This window comes from Egretta garzetta, unplaced genomic scaffold (genome assembly GCF_000687185.1).
Source record: "Egretta garzetta isolate BGI_Z169 unplaced genomic scaffold, ASM68718v1 scaffold117, whole genome shotgun sequence".
In the NCBI taxonomy this organism is placed as follows: Eukaryota; Metazoa; Chordata; class Aves; order Pelecaniformes; family Ardeidae; genus Egretta; species Egretta garzetta.
The window spans coordinates 4,103,616-4,125,288 of NW_009260479.1; the positions used below are offsets into that span (position 1 = coordinate 4,103,616).

At 40.9% G+C, this 21,673-nt stretch overlaps 1 protein-coding gene across 1 annotated transcript in view; it reads right to left on the bottom strand.

Moving 5' to 3' along the window:
• Window positions 1-838: 838 nt before the first annotated feature.
• KMT2C (lysine methyltransferase 2C) overlaps window positions 839-21,673 on the bottom strand; it is a gene marked incomplete at its 5' end in the record, with an annotated part of 219,835 nt that continues 199,000 nt past the window's right edge. Inside the window, 18 exon segments of the mRNA XM_035899644.1 lie at window positions 839-2,478; window positions 2,728-2,836; window positions 3,257-3,330; window positions 3,980-4,096; window positions 5,035-5,203; window positions 5,468-5,610; window positions 5,773-5,909; window positions 6,917-8,036; window positions 9,889-9,993; window positions 10,830-10,969; window positions 11,983-12,235; window positions 12,460-12,614; window positions 12,716-12,894; window positions 13,074-13,221; window positions 14,019-14,160; window positions 15,426-15,590; window positions 16,056-16,268; window positions 17,850-19,547. Of these exon segments, the coding sequence (XP_035755537.1) occupies window positions 2,386-2,478; window positions 2,728-2,836; window positions 3,257-3,330; window positions 3,980-4,096; window positions 5,035-5,203; window positions 5,468-5,610; window positions 5,773-5,909; window positions 6,917-8,036; window positions 9,889-9,993; window positions 10,830-10,969; window positions 11,983-12,235; window positions 12,460-12,614; window positions 12,716-12,894; window positions 13,074-13,221; window positions 14,019-14,160; window positions 15,426-15,590; window positions 16,056-16,268; window positions 17,850-19,547 (5,160 nt within the window).

Here is a 21,673-nt window from a genome sequence, read left to right on the forward strand (position 1 = left end):
ACTGGTGGGGTGGGGTGAGAGGCAGAAAAGGCCTTGGCTCTGTGTCAGCCCTGCCCAGCAGTAACAAAACCATCCCTGGGTTATCAATGCTGTTCTCAGCACAAATCCAAACCAGAGACCCCATACTGGCTACTGGGAAGGACATCATTAACTCTGTCCCAGCCCAAACTGAATCGATCACTGCCGCCTTTCAGCATCTTCTACAGATTTTCCTGGAGAAAACACGACTGCAGGGACTGGTGCCTGGGCCACGCTGAAGCCACGGCCCCACGGGGTAAAATTCAGGGTGGAGGTTGCGGGACACACACACACAAATGCGTCTCGCTGGTGGAAGCAGACACCGAAATCCTCATGGAACTAGAAGCCAGGCACCCCAAATGAAAACAGGAAGATAGAATTTATAGATGTAAAATATTTTTATTTGTAAATGCTGATCTTCTAAATCTGTTTCCACAAATTCCAAAACCCATAACACTCTGTATACTTCAAAAAAATTCTTTTTTTTGTGGTGTTTTTTTGTGGTTTTTTTTTGCCAACATTAGATACTATTATACAGAACAGAAAAAACTGTAGGACAAATACTGGTAGGATGTTGGAATATTGTACAAGAGAAGAAAAATATTCAAGAAACAATTTCATACAGCTATTTATCAAGAGAAAAATATATACAATTGATTTATTCTGTAAGATAAAAATACATCATGCCATATACATTACAAGTTCAGAACTGTATGACTGAATATACCAACAGCTTACAGTCCACTTTAATTGTGCACACAAAAAAAAAAAAACTTCATTTTTTTTTTTTATATTTAGCCTGTGAAGTGTCAGTACCAGAATTTTAAGTACAAAATAAAAAGCTAACCTGGTTCAAAATGCTGATTAAATTTCTACAAGCAAACACAAAACAGTGTTTATTTTTTTTAAAGAAATGTAAACAAAAACAATCCATACAAACACATCTTTAAATTACATTTTCCAAAACCCTATTGCCAGAGTCCTGCAGCTGCAAGCACGTTACATCTAATTTTTTTTTTTTTTTTTTTCCTCATTTTCCTTTTAAGAAGGCTATCGCATCGGAGTTAAGCTCCACTACATGATTCTATGCTGTTTACATGATTTAAGGTAGGCTGAACGGTCACCTAATCTTGACTACTTTTGCCGAAGGGAAAAAAAAAAAACCAACAACCCCAATGTCCAGCCTCTATTTTGGGTGGTTTTTAGCAGTTATTCACAGTTATCACAAATTGTAAGCACAAAAAAAAAAAAAAAAAAACCTGACTTAAGAAATAGGGATGCAACAATATAATACAAATCAAATGAATCTAAATTACCCCGACATCTACAAAAGTCCGAGTTGTAATATACAAGCCCTTAGCGGGCTTAAGGTTTGCTTAAAAAAATTCTCAGAAGACCACAGTTGAGACTGCTCGAAACATAAAAAACCCCCCTCTCTCTTTAAATTGAGATTTTGGTTATTGGGTAACTGTAAGCACACGGCGGTTAACAGGCGAGATCATATTGTGACATCCCTATCGACAGTTTATGATAAGCACCCGAACTGCTGCAGAGTCTGGTAGCATTTGGTCAATAACTATTTTTATACTGTATTTTTTTTTTTTTTTCTCAAAATATTTACACTTTTGTACAAAGTAACAGAGTTTGTTAGTTCTGCAGGTAACAGCAGCAGCTTGGCTTTCTTCTAACTTTCTTTTTAAAAATAGCTTCATTCACTTATTCAATAATAAATACAAAAAGGTTCTCTTATTTTACAGAAATCAAAAACTACAATAAACTGACTCATGGAATCAAGTATTTAAATGTATTTTAGTGCAAGTTATTTTTTCCCTTAGCTCTATCCCTAAGGAAGTCGTTTCAGTACATTCCTTGTTCAGTGGTGTCTACTTTTATTTAAAATTTTTCTTTAATTAGAGGGCCTGCCCCTTTATCAAATAAGGCTGTGGCCAGCACTTTGGACTTCTCCCTTTCGCTGGTGATTTCAGTCTTACATTCATATACGCCCACCTGCACTCCGCAGGTCAGCCATCGGTTCTTTGCCCAAGTTAAACAGTTTCTCCTTAGTGAGCTCAAAAACAAAAGTGCTGGACCATTCTGTTAACTCAGTTTAACCTCCATGTGGCTGGAAAGTTCGCTTCAGATTTTGCCGGCTTGCTTCTGGTGCTTGGGTTTGGGTTTTTTTTTCCTTTTTTTTTCTTTTTTTTTCTCCTTTTTAAACACTTGAGTAGAAATCTGTACTTCCAGAAGTGATTTTTTTTTTTTTTCCTCCCCCCTTCAAAAAGGCAACAATTTTCCGTCGACAAAATCAAAATGTGAATCGCTTCTTCCTAGGGACAAGCAACCCTCAAAGACAGCAAGGAATGCATTCTAGTTCATCCACTTTCGGCAGTTTACAGCTCCACAGTGACATGGAATCTTGTGCTGGTCATCTTCAAAATCAAACTTATAGTCGTAGCAAAGCTGGAAGAGGACGGGGGAGAAGGGTTATGGAACAAGCGGGGTTTACCACCGCTTGCCCTCCTGGCCACAGGTTAAACAGCAAAACACGCTCAGCGCTCGCGCTCTTAGGCACTGGCAGGATGGAAAAGGAAAGAGGGGAAGGGAAATGTCACCCGCCCCGGCCCAGCACACCCAAGCTGTGCTCGGAACCACCGACGTGCCCGGACGCGACCGCAAGGGGTAAGGAAAAACCAAGCGAGACCGCCCTACCTCCTCCCCTTTCTGGATTCTCCTGCTGGAGCTAATGATGATTTTGTGTCCTCGCTCAAAAGTTACCACCTCAGCCACGCAGTTGGGTGCACACGAATGGTTGATATACCTACGGAAACAGAGTTTGGAAAAGGTGACCTTTCAGGAAAACGCGTCCTTTGAGGCAAACCTAAACCAAACCTTGGAATGACCTCAGCTCCAGGGGCACACTGACTTGCCAGATAGATAGGATTATATTACTCTCTACTTGTTTTCTTTACCTAGAAAATGTCAAAAAAAAATCAAGCATTAAGAAAAAAAAATAATCCATTCTTTCTTCACAGCTGCCATGAAACATCAAATATGAGCAAAGCTAATGAGAAAGATGACATTATTTGAGTGGAATAGTCCAAAGACTGCAGGTACCAGCTCAAGAGAATAAAAACCTTTGAGCAAACCACAAACACGAGTCCCTCACAAACAGCCCCAGGCCAGGGAGCGCGGGTGACCCCCCCCGAGCGAGGTCTGAGATCTCTCCAGAGCCACCCACCTTGCAGGACCTCCCGTCAGGGTGGCATCGATGACGTGGTCATTGTCAATGCGGAACATGTACACGCCGCGATTCTGAAAAACAGAATTGGAAAAAAGACTCTTGGAGGTTGGAGGTAATTGTCCACGACTGAAAACGAAGCAGCGGCGTGGGTCACCTCCACGTGTCCCCTCCGCCCGGGGATCGGGCGTTGCCCGCTGGCTCGCGAGGGAAAGCGCGAGTCCTGTACCGCCCCTGCCCTCGCTGGTTTGCGAGGGAATGGATGGGCCGTTGCCATAAATCTCTGGTGAATTATTATTTCCCTACTGGCTTCTGTACTGCCTTTCCTCTAGGATCCTGAAGCGCTTCACACACACGTACTAACCGTTACAGCACCACCGCGTCACACAAAGGACGCTGCTTTAAATTTAACGAAGTTCTCAATAAAAATGGAGGTCCTGACATCTCTGTCCGAGCTCTCGCTTTGTCCTCCCGGACAGGAACCTGTTACCTACCTGGCCAGGGTGCTGTGAGATTTATTAAACATTTAAATACTCTGATCCTCTGATAAGGAAGGCTGTAGACTCCTCTGGTTTTATTTTTAGCCTACGACATTTAGAGCACGGCAGCAAACAGAACTCAGGGGACCCGAACTCTTCAAATAGAAGAACAGCGTTTGTTTTGTTGTATGAAGGTTTGAAAGGGGAAGGGGAAAGAAACAGTGCTAACAACCACCGCCCATACCTGAGATTCATAAAGCTTCTCCTTCCTGTTTGCTACCTCATTCCGGATAATAGTTCCGATATATTCAATGACCATAGTGTGCTTTTCAATGTCTCTAGCAGCATATAAGCCCAGGCCCTACAAAAAAATAGGATGCGATTTAGAATTCTGTAATAAATTCACATTTACCCTGCATTCCTCACCGTGCCCCAAGAGCGTTCCTGCAGAAAATCCCGCAAGAAGTGAACTACGCAGGAAGGGCGAAGCGGCACAGATACATAACTGATGCTGTAACAGCCCAGATGCAGAACCCAGCTTCACATTAAATGTTTTAAGATGCAAGAAAACGTACTTGGCTTTTGTCTAGGTGAGAAAGCTTCTCTTACCCCTCTGACACCTGGCTGTGTAAGGTTATAAATTCACTGAGAAATAAAGCGGGCCTTACTAGAACGGAGAAACCTAATAGGAACACACCAGCAGCGTTAGGTCCAACCTAAACGAAACACCAACCGTGTTCAGTGTTCATACGCAGCAAGATCAGTGACAAAGCCTTTGCAAAACAGCCTGGGGAGCAAACCACCCACAGAATGACGTAAAGCAACGGATTTCTTATTATCATGAATGCAAACAAGAACTGAACTCTGCAGGCGAGTCTCGCACCACTCCACTCAGCTTGGTCCGAGCGTGTCATACTGCCCCTCTGTAGTTGTGGTTTTATTAAGTTGTACTAAGGTTTTGAGAAATACGCTAAAAAAATCCAAACCAACCCCAAACTTGAAAGGGTCTTCTTTTCTAGATGACTGTCACAAATTAATTTTTAAGATATTTACGATCATTAGAAAGAAACCTTACTTAACGTATATCTATGGAAGTGATTTACCACATAAAAATTGCCAATTTTGGGATGAGACTTGAAGGAATTTTGCACTTGCTTTTGTTTCATTTTTTTAAATATATATTTTATGTCACTATTAATATATAAAATATACAAAAATACAACATTTATGTGTGAAATAGATATAAATGAAAGTATAAGTAAAATTTTTTAATATACATTCCCTAAAATGAGAACTGACCTGAATACGAGAGCGAGCCAGATACACGTTGGACTTCCATTCGGTTTTCATTTTGCGGTACTGAGAGGACTTGGAATGGACGAACTGCTTACTGTAAGGCGCGTTCAGTTCTCCCGTAACTGTGCTCTGAAATGACTTCGATGTGCTGGTGCTATTCAAGGTGTGAGGCCTGTAGGAATTGGGCATGTAACAGGAAAGAATACAAGAAAAACTGAAGATTTCTCTGAAAACAGCCACAAAACCCATTCAAAATTCTTTTAGACATACAGACACTGAAAGCCAGCTAGCGTAGACAACAAAGCGATTCCTCTGATTTGGGCATGCACATACACAGCCAAAGACGACAGGGTTTGTAAGCAGCAGACGAAAGCACAAATAACCCTAAGCAGCCTATAAACCCTGGGCTGTACTATGTGAAATTAAAACAAAATACCTTAACACAAACCTCTTGACATGGGTACTCATTTTAGGCTCGGCACGGGCGCAGCCCGTGGGGTTGATAGCAAGAGGGAGTTCCATTAAGGGGTTTCGGCCATAGCGGAAAGTGTAGTTCTCACAGGCCTCAACCCCAGGCAGCTGCAAAAAAAACAAGACAGAGAGAAAAAAAAAATCCAAGTAATTATGTGTTAATCGTGTGTAAGGAAGTATTTACTTTTCCACACTTCTCCCTGTTCCCCTTCTCATGTATATCCAACAATTTGGGGTAATCCAGCAGGGACCGGGATGGTGTAGACTCACCGATTCGGCAATCCTGGCCACTGCAGAGACTGTCAAACCAAAGAGGTCTTCACCCTTCAAATAGCCGGGAAACAGCTGGAGCATTTCAGATTCTTTTCTAACAGAAGCAACGGGCTCCAAGATTTTATCCCACACACCTACACAACCATATGGGAAAGAATTACAGGGATCAAAAAAATAAAAGTCTATCGTCCTGGTTTTCAGACAAAGGCCTGGGGATACCAGGAACCAGAAACGAATACTGAGCAAGCATTTTGTCCTCGGTTGCAGACACAAGCAGGCCAGTGTTTAAAAAGCCAAGCAGAGAATCATTTGGTGAGTTGCCGTTTTGTCCTGAACAAATCCTAGACACGCACAACATTTCTACTGCACCCTTGATTCCTGGGAATGAAACCCTCAGTATTCACAGCACGGAAACTTTCAGTGCTCTGCCAAGAGTAACATACACAGATTCTCCTGAGAAAACATGCAGAAAGTAGGCATTTTAAAAAATAAACTATATATCCTATTTCCATTGATTGGCTATAGTGAGCTCTCAGCTGTATGCGGGCAACTCCCCCAGCAGTGGTTTGACTGGGCGGAGTGTAGCAGCACCCGCAGCACAACGGGGTTAAGACCCAGAGCACGACAGGCCACGTGCACATTCACGTGCCACGTTCCCAAGACCTGCCCTGTACGTTTACAGTCTGATTTATCATTCCTCACCCCACCAGAGACAACGTTACCTGCCCTGAGTACGACGTGGTCAACTCAGCTGTCTTTTTATTGCTTATTAACTTCAGCACAGCTGATTTGAAAGACAACTGAGTAATGGTAATGTATTTCAACAAAGTCACTTTTCATGAAAGGAAACCTACGCTGACATTCCTACTCTTCTAATTCATTTTCAGTACTCGATTGTGGGTCTCCTCTGTGGACTTGTAACAAGTCTTCTCATTTACAGCTTACACAATTTCTCCAAAGGTGTCCTCACGTCTTCATAGCATGGTATTAAAAATGGGCCCTGGAAGCTCATTATAAGCACCACATTAGAACGGTCTCTCCAATGTGCTATTTGAAATATCTATCATACATCTGGTAACTCAGTAGCAACGGAACAAATGGCAAACCCACAAAAGTCATGACCCTAATTCACAAAATTTACCTTTTGGTGTTGTGTCCGTAAGGATCAGATCTTCGTGGCCTTGCTCCACAACCTTGATGACAAACAACGGAAGCCCGTCCTTCTCCTCGATTGAACAGAGATAGCGACAGCGTCTGTTTGCGTATCTCATGCTCCAGTACAACCGGCTGGCCTCGTAACCCACGGGGAAGAGCGCTTTTGAGGAGTGGAAGGCCTGCATCTGCTGTGGCAGCAGCTGACCAACTGCATGGAAAATCAGGCTTCCCACGCGGAAAGTGTGGTCACGTTCTCCTCGCTGAACGATGCTAGCGATCTGCCGCACTTCATCACGCTGAACGTAGACCCTCCTGAAGACTGCAAAGTAACTAAGTTCTTGCTCATGAGTTCCCTTTGGTTTGTGCATGGGGCAAAGCATGGTCTTGTCTTTAAAAAACATGCATTGTGCTTTAATGGCACAGGTAAAGTGATAAATATTGGTGCACCTTAACCTGTGACAACCGCTGGTGGCACCCATTTTGTGACAAAACATGCATTTCATTTGCAAGCCTCTTCGCAGTGCTAGTTCCACGTTTATTAAGGCACCAGCTTGTGTCTCGTAGACTTCTGTAGACCAAAGAGCACAGTTCAAATGGACCCAAAGGTCTAAATCCAGGTTAAGAAGCCTTGCTGGTCCATCAGTTAATCCATCGCCTTCCTCGTGACAGAAGCAACATTTCCTGTAGTCTTTAGGCACAGGATCTGGTTTAAGGGTTGTGCCCAGTTTTTTAAGAAATTCATCGATTTCTTCTTCACAAGGAGGTTTGAATGATCCTTTAGGAATCACAATCTGAATGCTCCACTTTTTCCATTTCATTCCTTTCCATTTCTTACTTGGAGGCCGACAGTCATCAAGACTACTGTGTATTGCTTTTAACCTAGGTTTTAGTTTCACCGTTACCTTAAGCTCATCCGGTTTTGCCTCTACCTTGGCTGCTTCAAATGCAGGGGGGAACATGATGGGGGGTGATGTTGGTGGAGAGACTTTTTCCTGCAACTGAGGCAGGCAGTGGACGTCCAGAGTGGAGATGTTGTTGCTGTACTGATGGAATGCTTTAGGCGGCCTCTCTTTCATCGGCGACTGCGGCAAAGATGGAACTGATTCCTGCTAAATCAACAGAAAACTCTTAAGAAAAAAATCCAAACTGTTAAGCATTAAATGTATCTTGAAAACAGGCAGGTCAGGATGGAAGAGACTACTCAGAATGCTTAAAATCATGATGCAGCAACAGGAGAAGATGGAAATTAGCCTGATCCGTGTTATCACAGCTTGTGCAGGGATACAGAGCGCCGAAGTTCTCCCAGCCAACCTAGAACGTGCTGCCCTTTAATACAGAAGAGGAAGCACAAATAATCCTTTGTCTGGGTTTTGAATGAAAAACTACTCGATTGCCCTGGAGGAGCTAACTGACAGATTTAGTTCTTTGGTATTTTTAGAAAGTTTTGTTACAACACAAAATAACCTTAAAATATGGGTCATGGAATTAATTTAAAGAGTAAGAATCTTGTTATTTGATAGAAAGGGAAGATTTGGAATTAATGCCGCATATTTTTCCTGGAAACAAGTGAGGAGGAAATTCCTGCAGGGCTGTAGATTAGATGCACCTTAAGGACTTAACTATTCAGTCACAGTAAACAAGAATTATTCCTGCAGAGATTTGTTAAAAAAAAAAAAAAGGACAGAAAACAAGAACAATGAAATTTAGATTAAAAAGTGCTTAATGTGGTTTGTATGATTAATCTTGAAAGACTAAATGAAAGGATCAAGAGGCTGAACATGACATTTAATTAACTTAATTATGTACATGCTGATGCACTCGTGCAGAAATTTTACCCTGTTTAAATACTCGTGAAAATGAGCTAAAAGGTTGCGGGTGTACACACATTTATCTTCTCCTCCAGGGTTTTTTTTTTAATTTCTTCTGAAAAAATAAGTAGGATGCATTTGAAGGAGGGCTGCAAATTCTACAGTAAATACAGGACTATGAGAAAGCACTAATTAGGTAATGCTTGAAGCCTATGGCCTGTTCTGGCCACTGGTTTAGGGAAAAAAAAGGTACATTTGAACTAGAAAAAGTAGAAACCAGCTAGTTAAAAGTAGTACTCCATAAATTTTATCTACGAGAAAATAAACTCAGCAGGATCATTTAGTCTTGAATGAAGACTATTCCACTTTTAATGATTAAACAGAGATTTAAATTATCTTCCATTGAAATGGAATGAACCTGGACATAGCCAGAAATAATGCCCCGTGTGGAAGTGCCGAGTTTCTCTAAGGCAGCGTATACCCCTCGCAGTGTCCATAGGTAGAGAACTACAGCATGCTATTTGGGACTGCCTGAGAAAAATCCCTGACCTAATTCCACTTTCAGTTGAACAAATTTCTTCAAATGTCTTTTTCCAGGAATTAGAACCTCTTTTTCCTCGTCACTGTCAGTTAGCAGGCTCTTTAGTAGTGTTCTGGTAATTAATACTTTAAAATGGCAGCTTTGCCCAAATAAAGAAACAGAGTAGGATTGTATTTTTCCAGTTACATTGAACAAATAAAAGTCCTTTTGCAAACTTGCTGCTCAGTTATTATTTGCACAGTTGTAAATGTTTTTTACTGTATAAGCCCAATCAAAGTGCAGCATACAGCCCTTAAAGCTGTGTTTATGGTTTTGTACAATGCCCAGAGAACTTAAAATGACCTCTTTTTTGAGACTGCATCTTCAAAGCATGCGAGGACAGCAAAAGGTGGCTACCGTTCTGCCATCTATTTCTGTCAGACAGAAAGTTCTGCAAACATGAATTTTACTTCACGCTGCTGGTTCAGGATCTCAATGTCTGAATACAGAGAAATTAATTTATAAACCTCTAAAATGAAGTGCAAACTTCCCCCTTGCCCCCTTTCTGTTCTTCAGAAAATAGCTGCAACAATTTCTGCTCACTAGGATCTACCAGCATTTGATACTTACTTTGTTCTCCGAGTTTTTTGCTTGCACAGCTGCTGAATAAAGAACAAAGCAGTTGTTGCTACAGAATACAATGTCCTTCATTTTATCAGAGCCTTCTTGGGAATCCTGGGAATCAAACATGGAAGATTATCAGAAGTGCATTTTAATACCATACTTCACATAAGAATTGTAATGAAACAAGTCTTCCAATCTGGCTAGAAACTCTTTTATTTGTAGAACATTTGTGAAATAATGAGCAGTACTGTGATATAAATACTTGATTATTTGACAGATCTAACGTTACCACCACCTACAACCTTGTTCTTCAGCATTTCTTGCCTTTAACAGAAGTTTAATAATCAAAATAAAGCATTCTATACCATGCACCCATCTGCTCCATAGGCATACTTGCAAAGTAAAATCCATTTTCTTTTATCTTTATATAGCAAAAGAATGTCTTATTTCAGCCTAATCAAAGACAGATCATACTGTTTTAACTACTGATCCATCTGCAAAACCTTACTGGGAATTCAGTGCTTTTCTGACTACAGGAACCCATTACTTTTATGTATAAATTCTGACTATATACCTTTGTTGCATAATTATCTCAATCTCATTGAAACAGTAATGGTACTTTTTGAATGAATGACAGTTCCCAATGCAAATCCAAGAGACTTGAGACTGCAATCTGATTCCTGCTCAAAAAAAGTACCAGTATTCTTGCTCTTACCATACTTCCTGACATGACAATATGGCACTGCCTTACAAATAAGCTCTTTTTGAATTAAGGTCCCTGAAGTGGTCGTGGAAGGAGGTTAGTAGCAGAATTTAGGAAGCTGTCAAATATGGGACCTATTTCATGAAATTTACTGAAATTCATTTTATATAAGTAACAACTTTGGCATCTCTTATTTGTACTACAAATGTGCTTGAATGTCCCAACCTGACAAACATAGAAGTACCTGTTTAAGGAAAGGCAGGTCTTTGAAGGACTTCCGCACACCACTACCAAGAACCACAACTTTGCAATGTGAGCACCATCGAGGTCTCAGTGCTGAGCCTTCTGCAATATTCTGACTGTGATCTTTATAGCCAGCTATACCTAGAAAATAGGTAAGTCTGTTAGAAGCTGTATCAGATTAAACCAAATTTAAGAGAAGTCACAGTATTCTGTGGTGGTCTGGAGATAGCATTCTCCTGGATAGGGCATGGAAGAAAAGCTTTAAACTACGTCCTGATGGGGAAATTGTTTAAACTAGACCAAAGGGTCAAAAGCACAGTCTGATGAGGAGCTGCTGAGAGAACTGAGGGTGTTCAGCCTGGAGAAGAGGAAGCTGAGGGGAGACCTTATCGCTCTCCACAACTGCCTGACAGGAGGTTGTAGTGAGGTGGGGGTTGGTCTCTTCTCCCAGATAATGGGCGATGGGATGAGGGGAAATGGCCTCCAGTTGCGCCAGGGGAGGTTTAGGTTAGACATTAGGAAAAATTTTTTCACCAAAAGAGTTGTCAAACCATTGGAACGGGCTGCCCAGGGAAGTGGTTGAGTCCTCATCCCTGGAGGTATTTAAAAGATGGGTAGATGAGGTGCTTAGGGAGATGGGTTAGTGGTGGACTTGGCAGTGTTAGGTTAACAGTTGGACTTGATGATCTTAAAGGTCTTTTCCAACCTAAATGATTCTATGATTCTATAAAACCAACTGTGCAAACAACAAGGCAAAAATACATTCTTGTATAAGAAATTAATAACTCAACCAACATAGGAATACATGCTTAAACAATTATGTCAAATCTTCCCGCATAGGAACAATCTTTCTGAATGACGGCTTTACAATCAGACTGGACAAAAAAACCTAATGATGTTGGGAACTACTGGAAGAAATACTTCACTGACGGTGACATATAATGGAAATCAGAGATGGATCAGACCTATTAAGTTATGGTTACCATCAGGAACAGGTCCACATGTACTGATCATGTAAGAAGAGAAAAGTATTATTTACAACAAGAATCAATTACTTAATTCTATAGCGTGAATTTATGAGGCTGAAATGCATTAATATTGACTCAGTTAAAATTTTGGTAACGAAAACTTAAAAAGAATTAATGCCCGCTCACCATTGCTGCTTGCAGGAAATGGCACGTTAGGTTGCTTCAGTCCATAAGACCCTACAATCCTGGCAGGTCCCATGGATCCTGCCTGAGGACCCTGAAGTAATAAGTGTTGCCTGTACTCCATAGATGGGTTCACTCTGTGACTGTTGGCGGTTGCCATGGAGGATGGGACGTCTGGAGCATTACTAACCTCGTAACTGTTGGGAATTCTGACGTGGAGCAAGTTGGAGAATGCTGCTACAACGCTACTAATGTTCTAAAAACAGGAATGAAAACACAGCTTTGTTTTCATCAGACAGGCAGTTAAGATAGCAGTAATATATATAATAGCAGTAATATATATAGCAGTAATAAAAATTACTAGAAGATTGCAACAGCTCCTTTATTGTACTATGCTATAACCCCTTCAGATTCACATTATATAAAATATATTAACTGATGTTGTACTTCATATATGTAATACAAGTTTATTTCTTTTACCTCAGCAGCTGTGGGATGTAAAGTAATGGCTACAGATATAAGGCCAGATTTAGGACCATTCTGGGATGGTCCAAGCTGAGAGGCAAAGAAGCCAGAACCAGGTAATGCTCCTGAACCGGGTTCTGATTTTATGTAATTCCTTTTGGCTTCTGAACCTGAAAATGAAATGGAATACACCAGGTTAATCTTACACACATCTGAATGCAAAAAAAAAAAAAAAAGCCTAGTTCAACTCGTTGCTCTGCTGCAGTCTCACCTTTTCCAGTACTGCTAGGTAGGATGGGAATGATGGGAGATGGTACAGGCTCTGGGTTCTCCTCCTTTACAACGGACAAGTCTGGATACCTACTAATTTCCATTCCCACCACACTTTCGGGAGAGGAAGAAGGAACAAAGCTGTCAGGAGTGTCCCTGTCCTCACAGTGATCTTGAACTCTGGAACAAAACCCAGAAAAGCTGTTTTGGAAATGGTCTAAAAACCTTTGGTAAGCCAAAGTTATAAATCATGACAGGGAGTTATAATGAACTTTCTTCTTGCTACTAGTTGTGGAATGCAATGATGTGGTAGGCCATTACTTCTGGGCACATTTTTGATGATGTCAAGGAAAACCTACCTTAACTCCTCCTGATTGTTGTGAGGTGGTGTTGGAAGTGAAGCAGGAACATCCACAGTTTTAGGGCCCTGAGCCATTGCTCTTGCTAATAAATCATCCTGTGGTCTGAAAGGCAACTGGAACTGCTTTGGTCCCAGAGCTTTGGTAACTAAAAACAGAAACGCACAGCACAGTGAGACATCTGTACAGTTCTTCCCTTGATAAACGTTCTATGTATCAGGGTATTGCTGGCTCCCTCATACAACCAAGGCATTACAGCAGATATAACACCACTCTCATCCACTTGTAGTTCAAAAATTTTTTGACTGTTCATGATTCATCTCCATATTTACAAAAACCTGCAGATTTTGAACAAAAAAGGGCTCGAAAGGCTTTTCAGTGTGCCTTCTGCCACTATGAGAGAATTTTTATTTTACTTTAAGAAAAATAATTAAAAAAATCATAGACTTTGTAACAACAAAGGAAAAGGAGTGGGAAAACCAGGTTTTTCACCACTGAACAGTCCTTATGAAGAGGCGATACAAAGTTTTATTTAACAGAAAGCAATTTTAATTGACCAAATTACAAGCATCAGAAAATACATACTGACTAAATACAAAGCCTGCTGAGGATCCATTTCAGGTACTTTTGGTGCTTTTGAGCTCACTCAACTAACTGGTTAGTCATTTGGACTGGGCATAAATGAATGATTTTCATGTTTTCTTTTTCATTTAAGAGCGCTTCTAGCCCTCAACATGTTTTCGAAAGGGAAGAGGATAAGGCTATATCACTTAACATTATACGGGTGTAAAATAAAGTTGGATAACGATTACAACCTCAAGGAGTCTAGGCATACTGTTTTTATAAAAGAAGACTATAGCAACTGAAAAGCATCCCAGTTATCCATTTTGTAGTTTGCTATAAACTTGACTCATTTGTTACAGAAACAATAGGTATTACTCTTACCATCATGACCTCCTAACATACCAGCCTTGCCAGCAAGTTCCTCAGTGGTTGCAAAGCCATTTACCAGCTTCTGGCACGCCACCGGAGGTGGTGTGGGAGGAAGAGAGGCTGGGGGGGTCGGAGGATTGCTCAGATTGTTCTGCTGCATGAGATTAAAGAACCGTAAATCAGCCGCAGGGTGAAAACTTGCCTTGTTCTAGTACTAGATAATATAACCCACTCACATATTTTTACACCCTGAGGCAGTGCTGATAAGTGACGATAGTTAATTCTCAGGTATTTGACCAAATACATAAAAGTATCTACTGTAAAAGACGTAACGCTTTGCTTTTCTTATATTGATGCTATTGCAAGAGAAATAGTTTACATGAGGAGTATACCTTAGTGAAAGAAGATATAGCTGTATTATTTACAGAAAAGCAAAACGAACATTTAGGAATGGTTTGGGAGCCCCAACAAGTTCCTACAGTTTAAGCAAAGGTCTGAACTCAAGATTGAGAGAGCTATTCTGCAGTGACTCTCCATCACCATCAACAAGTCAGCTTACCCGACTTTCACTAACAGGGAAGCTACCTCACATTTAGCACAGGATGAGCTTTCACTGAAGTAGTTACCCTGGAGAAGCAGACACTCTGCACATTCATGCTCCAGGCTACTCCTTGCTAGCTTACTTAACTGCCCATATTTTAAACAACAATTAAATGAGAACTTCAGTATCTGTTCTTGTGGCAGTCATGCCCACAAAGCTAATACTTACTATCCTTTTTTGACCACAGCAACTATTTCTGCTAGATCACATTCTCAGCTTACATGTGATGTAAGGCTGGAGTAAACACCACTGGTTTTTAGTAAGTTATTGAAGTTTTTGTATTAGGGTAGCCAAGCAGCAAATTTGGTTCTGTCTGTTCGCTATCTTGCTGCCCTCCCAATACTGCCACTCTGATCTGAGAGATGGAGTTTTAAATTCTGGGGTTATTAGCTTGTCAACAAACAGTCTATTTTATTCAGAGTTCTCAGGTTCTTAGTTAGGGTTTAGTGGACAAATAAGGAAAGTCTATTTCCCGTTTAATTGACATTAAGAAATGCTTTAATGCTTTCAATGACTTTGCAAAGTACTGAGTATTCAGCATTTTCTGCTCCATAAAACTGTAATTACAATTTTCACTATTTAGCATCCATTTGTAAAAGGAACACTTGCATTTTTTCATTAGTTTACAACAGTTTCCAGAACTGATTTCCACTTTCAGAGAGTAAAACAATAGTGATTGCACCATCTATCTTGTCTAGCAACAGAAAATTTTTTTCTTCTGGTTGCATAAAAGGCAGGAACTAGCAGTTATAGTAATAATCTCATGAACTTCTTTTCCCACAGAGAGCACACAATGGAAATCCAGATTAAAACCGTACCTTGTAAATGAGCTGGGAGTAGTAATCTGAAGCCCCATCAAGAGTAGCACTACCAAAACTTCCCACAAGTCGATTTCCACCATTTAGCTGGCCACTGCCATAGGGAAGAAAGTGTGCAAAGCTCACTCCAATTATTGGTTCCATCAAAGGCAGAAGAGAAAGCTGCTATATTAAAAGAAAAAAGTTAGAAATTAACTTAACTTTCACTTAAAAGCATTGCAAATCTCCACAAACATCAGCAGAATGTTTTCGAATTTAAAAAAAAAAAAAAAAAGAAAATGAGAATTTGCCTGCTATTGGAAAACTGTGTCAAACATAGGACTCTGTTTGTTAAGGAAGGTGATCCCCTGCCCACTGGAGCCACAACTCCGTCTCCCTGCCAGTCCAACCACAGAGGCTGCCAGAGCAGACAAGAACTCCATGGCTTTCAGACTACCAAATGCCTGCCATGTCAGTAGATCTTCCAAATTGAAACAACCCCAAAACTTTGAATTTCCTAGTTTTGTGGAAGTTTTCATTTTCTCCACCCTATACTCAAAATTCAACTTAACGATCAACTTCAATTCCATCATGAGAAGTGTGCTCTTTCACGTCTCCTCTTGATGCTTTACCCAGCACCTGTGTACCTACCTGTTTTAACTGCATGAATGTATCGGCGTTAGGGTAAATAGCTTGCTTTTCTTCTTCCTCTTTTTTTCTTTTCTTGGACCGGGGAGCTGCCTTCTCTCCTGTCCTCTGAGTTCGCTTACTTCTCTGTTTCTTGGTTTCAGGTCCTACATCTGTTCTCTGAAGCTGGCTGTTACTACACCCAAATGCACCTTGCATCTGGTTTCCTGCAGTTTGCTGGTATAAGAAAGAAAGTGAAGCAGAATTTTTGACATTTTAATAAAGAGTTCATTCAAATTTAATGCACAATAGTCTAAAGGAACACACACAGTGTAATAAATCTCACTGATAACAAACTGTATTTTAGAGTTTGTTTACTTTGCCATCTCACTGGCAACTATAACTGCTGTACTGTCCCTACATGCAGAATTATGACTTATCATTAATACCACTGACATCTAAAAACATTGTTAAAAACTCACAGACCAGAAACGTTTTCATTTGAATATTCCCTAAAATAAAGTTACATGTGCATGCAACCTTAGAGATTTTCATGAGGGCATCATGAAAGGCAGACTTGGTTACAGAAAAAAAGGCATGTAAGAGAATATAATACAAATGTATTTTGAGGTTAGAAACAAAAACAGTATTGTGAAACGCTTCTGGATTGTACCATTTGCTTAAATACTTTCAGCACGAATCTGCAAAGCCATTCTTCACAGAAAAGGACAGTTGTGTAAAAGCAATCAGAATGGTACATGGTAATGCAACAGATAGTGGCAAGCCAAAAGGAAATCCAACATCTTTTTATTTATTTTAAACAGCTCTACACAACCCCTACCACAAGTACTCTGACCGCTATTCCTGCCATACATGTTTTAACTGTGGATCTTTAACACTTACCTAAAGTTCCCTGCTGCTCACAATTACTTTTGTTTTTATCAGTCTTTATTCATTTTGCACATGTTTAAATTTTGTTTCAAGGATGTATTTAGAGTTTAGGCAGTCATTAAAAAAAAATGCATAGAGATTAAAGATTACAGTAAAATGACCAACAAATCTAAGTGTAAACTTCCACAGAAAGCGATTTTCTTCAGGTCTGTTTTTAAGAACCTTATAAATTATTAAATCATATAATAACGTTTATATGAAGAATTAATGCTCCCTTCCGTTAAAGTAAAATTAATTAAGAGAAATATTCTGTAACACAGAAGTCCAGCAATTCTAGGAGATTTAACAATTTCACACTTTTGATAAAAATCCTAGAGCACAGTCTCTACTACAATTAGATTTTCACAGGCAAAAACTGAGCATGGACTCGGTTCATTCACACTCCAAAATCCGGTGCAGCTGAAGGGGTGTGAAGCCCAGCCCTATACCTCTGCAAAGGTACACAGGTCATTCTATACGTGACTAAGGTGAAGTCACTGAAGAAAGCAGCGTACAGACGTGCCATATACTGTACAGAAACATTAGCAAGTAATTAAGAGTCATACTGTAAAATCTTGCCTTAATCTTGGTAAGTATTAGGAAGTGGCATTTTTTAAGATGATTAACTATAGAAAAACTATTTGTGTTTTAATAATTTCTGAATACACTGATCTATGAAGTCATATTAAAACTTGTTCTGTTTGTAACACAGATGATTTACTCATGGAGAAAAGGCAGGAAGGGAAGTAAAAGTTCCTTAAAGCTGTTTATTCCACCCTTGTGCAGGTAGGTGATCTTCCCACCTTTTCACAAACGCCTGTGGTAAAGGCACAAGCTAGCCTTTGATCGTTGATAACCACTGTATTACAAAACCAGTAACAGGCTCACCATTCCTTCAGCTGGATTCTGCTTCTCTGTTAACTTCTTATCCCCAGAAGCCTCCTCTTCTGTTCGGCCGCCGTTCTCTGATTTCTGATTTAGAAGAGATGAGGACTTCTTATTTTTAAGCAGGTGTTTCAGCAGTTCATTCCCCGACTCCCCTTTTGCTGCTGGAACGCTAGCTGGTTGCGCTGGACTCTGAGCTGAAGAGGCGGGCTGTGATGTGACCTTATCTTCTTCCACCTTAATACTGCTTGGATTTTCTGGTTTAGGCTCAGCTTGACCCGAGCATTGATCAGTTTCTGCCTTTTCTAGTTTAACTTCTTGGATGCTGCTAGGTGTACCTGTTTTAGGTTTCTCAGTCTCTGTATTTACACTCGGCTGTTTCTGTGGCAGAGTGCTGTTGGGGAGTTTACACTCCAGCTCTGGAGAAGTCTGGCTCTCTCCTGCATTTGATGTTGATGGGCCCGTTAACTCCACTGACTCTTGTTCATCTTGATGACGTGCAAGTTCATTGGGCGTGTTAACTGTGGGGGTGGAGGTAGAATCAGAAATGGTTGGAGTTGATGGTGCAGTTATATCTGAATGTGGAGTTGATGGGGTTTTTATTGACTCGGCATCATCGTCCTTTTTCTTTTTTCGTGTCCTTTTCTTTTTTCCTTTCTCTTCTGGGATTATGTCAGAATACAGCTGTATGAGAGACTGGCTGGAGCCAGGGAAGTTTGTTGCCTGGGGCACGCTAGTGTCCGAACCACACGGGGCACCACTACTGAGTACTGTAGATGAAGGTACAGCAGAAGCAAATGAAGGCCTGACTTGGTTCTGCGTAAAGGTGGTCCCAGGGAGATTCCCATGAGTTTGTTTTACATTATGGAAATTAGGGGCTCCACCTGGAACAGCAGATGCATCAGGTCCAAAAGTTGTAGGTCCCACTGGCCTTCGCTCACTGCTTTGCATAAAATTTGTGGCAGGAGGCGAGGTCACAGGACCTTGTTGCAGAATTTGCCCCATTTGCTGTTGCTGATGCTGTGGAGACTGCTGAAGAGGTCGTGGAGTTTGTATGAAATCACAAGGCAGATCAGAATTAAAGAAAGGTATCTGAGATACAGTTGTTTTGTTATTTAATTCAGAACCCATCATACCGTGCTGTTCTAGTTCCATTCTCTGCTGTAAAGCCCTCTGTCGATCTACCTCCTGCATAAGCTGGATGCGTTGCCGTTCCTGTTGCTCTCGTAAACGCTCCTTTCTTTCCCGCTCTTGAAAACTTTCACTAAAAGGGTTATTGTCCTCAAACTCCACTCTTGGTGGTGGCCCTGACTGTGCAGTTGCATTTGGACCAGGCACAGGAGCCGGTGTACCGGGAGTAATTGGCAACAGTGTCATTGGAGGCTGCATCCTTGCTGGATTCATGGAAAGATGACTTGCAGGGGCATTTGCAGGTTGCCATCCAGATAAATTTGGCATTCTGGTTGGGTTAGATTGCCCAGGGATTACCACTGTATGCTGCTGATGCTGGAGCTGTTGTGCTACCATGGGGAAGTTTTGCTGATTCATTGCTGGTGATGTTCCTCCTGGAACCATTGGTGGTTGAGCCTGGACGCCTGGCATTATAGCGTGGGGTGCCATTCCACACTGCTGCTGCTGCTGCTGCTGCTTGATTCGATACTCCTCAATTAGTTCTGCATGCTCTTTCTGCTGCTTTCGAATCTAAAAATTAAAAACGTCATTACTCATCTCTGACATGTACTGACTATGTAAGTAGCATAAAAAATGTAACTCACCATTCTAATTTCAGTAGACAATGAACCTCAGGCAAAAATAGCATTTCTGCACAGTCTTATTTTCTCTCCCTTTTTAAGGCTACACAGCCATTATTTCATTAGAAGTACTATCCATCCCAAAATTTTAGAAAAAACAACAGTGCCTCAAAGTTCTAATTACGTACCAAGACTATACTGTGCTAGAGAATACACGAACATAAACCAAAAGTGATCCTCATCCTACAGATCTTATCATCCATGCACAGGATAACAATAGTTGGGAACAGACAGGAAAAAGGAAACAGTGAGATGGATGATCTTCACACAGCAAAAATTTTTAAAAGATGTAATTGAAAAGGAAAAGTTTGCAGGGAAACAGCAAGGCAGATTCCCGTTTATTCACAGGCAGATCCTCAAATATCACACAGCAGATGAAAATGGCAACTGCTGCTTGAAAATTTTGAATTCTAGGGTGAAAATAAACTCAGGTTGGACACTAGAAGTTAAGCCTAGCAGTTTATTTTTAAGGTAAGCAGGAGAAGCTAATGGAAGGGTATGACAGTGTCAACCAGACAAGAGCAAGCATTTCAGAAACACAACAGATACCTGACTACACTGCTCTCGGAAAAAAGAAAAGGACTAGTTAATAATACATACATTATGGAAAATCTCTCTCTCACTTCTACTCCACAACTTCCATTTGCTGTTTGTACTGATAGAAGTAGTCCATAACATAACTAAAATGTTTGATAGCACTCACCTTTGTCTGGGGCAAGGGACAAGCCAGAAAGCTCAGGACGACAGAGATATTACAGGACACACTCCAGAACGCAGGACAGATGCACCCAAAAGGCTATTTACACAGTAATCTCAGGTCCAAGATGATTTATGAGCTCTGCCTTGGCACTGACACTGCCAGATAAACAGTGCCACTGCATAAAGCCACCAACTAGGTCGATCTGCATTGCACAGTCCAGTGCTCCAGGACTTCTCCGGGGGTACACAGCACTGAACTTGTGTTGGCTCTGTGTGCCTATACAATGAGGCATCCAAACCACTGTGCCCTCCCAGGATCTGCAGTAGCAGATCAGCCACGTGACTGTACTTGGAATTAGTTGAGCTCTCAAAGGAGCAGCACTGACTACACCCAGCTGGACCTGAGCCGACCCACGCAGATTGACCTGGTGATTTTAACAGTGTAGGGGAGAAGGCAGCAGAGCCTATTAGCACAGGCACAGTGCCACACCAAAGCAGTTAAACTGCCCTGGCCGCAGAGACAATATGGTAGTGTCTGCATGGCTCTGTGCCTGAGCTAATAACCCTGTCAGACATAAGCTCGTGTTGCACAAAGTCAGCTCCAGTTTCTCTGTGCCTGTTTCCAGGACCAGCAATTCACAGGGAATTGAGAGCTCTTTTCTCTATATATACATATATAATCTTTGCCCTTTTCAAAAACTAACAGAAGCTTGATTACAGAAAATTTACTTGATCTGATTTGAAAGAGTGGTGAATTGCTTCAAATAGAAGGTCCTTAAAAATATACTTTAATAAAACCTTATTTAAGCTCCTACTAGGTATGTAACAAAGTGCTGGTTAGGATGTGGATGACTGGTCCCCATCAGTGGTTGAAGGGGAGTGGAGGGCATTTAACAGAAGTCTATGAAACTTAAGTTTAAAAATGAAAAGTAAAAGAACCTTAACTACGAGGCACTAAATGAATCTGCCAGCAATGTCACGATTAGCAGCTGTTACTTCAACATAACTCCACCATAAGACTAGACTGATGTAAGTATGATAAAGATTGGTTAAAGTGATTTTTTTTTTTCATTTATTCTACTTGTGATTCATTGCAGAAGGGGAAAAAAAGAAAAAGGAAGAAATGACGAAGACATAATCTGCTCCATCCCTCTTCCACATAGTGAAAAGACAAGCCAACTAATATTCCACCCAGTGCGTACTCTGTCTTAAAGCAACACAGGAGCAAGAACTCGAGGGTCAGATATCACTTAGGACTTCATTCCAAGCAGCCTGCTGCCAATTTTTTTGCTGATATTAATAAAGAATAATTCTAAA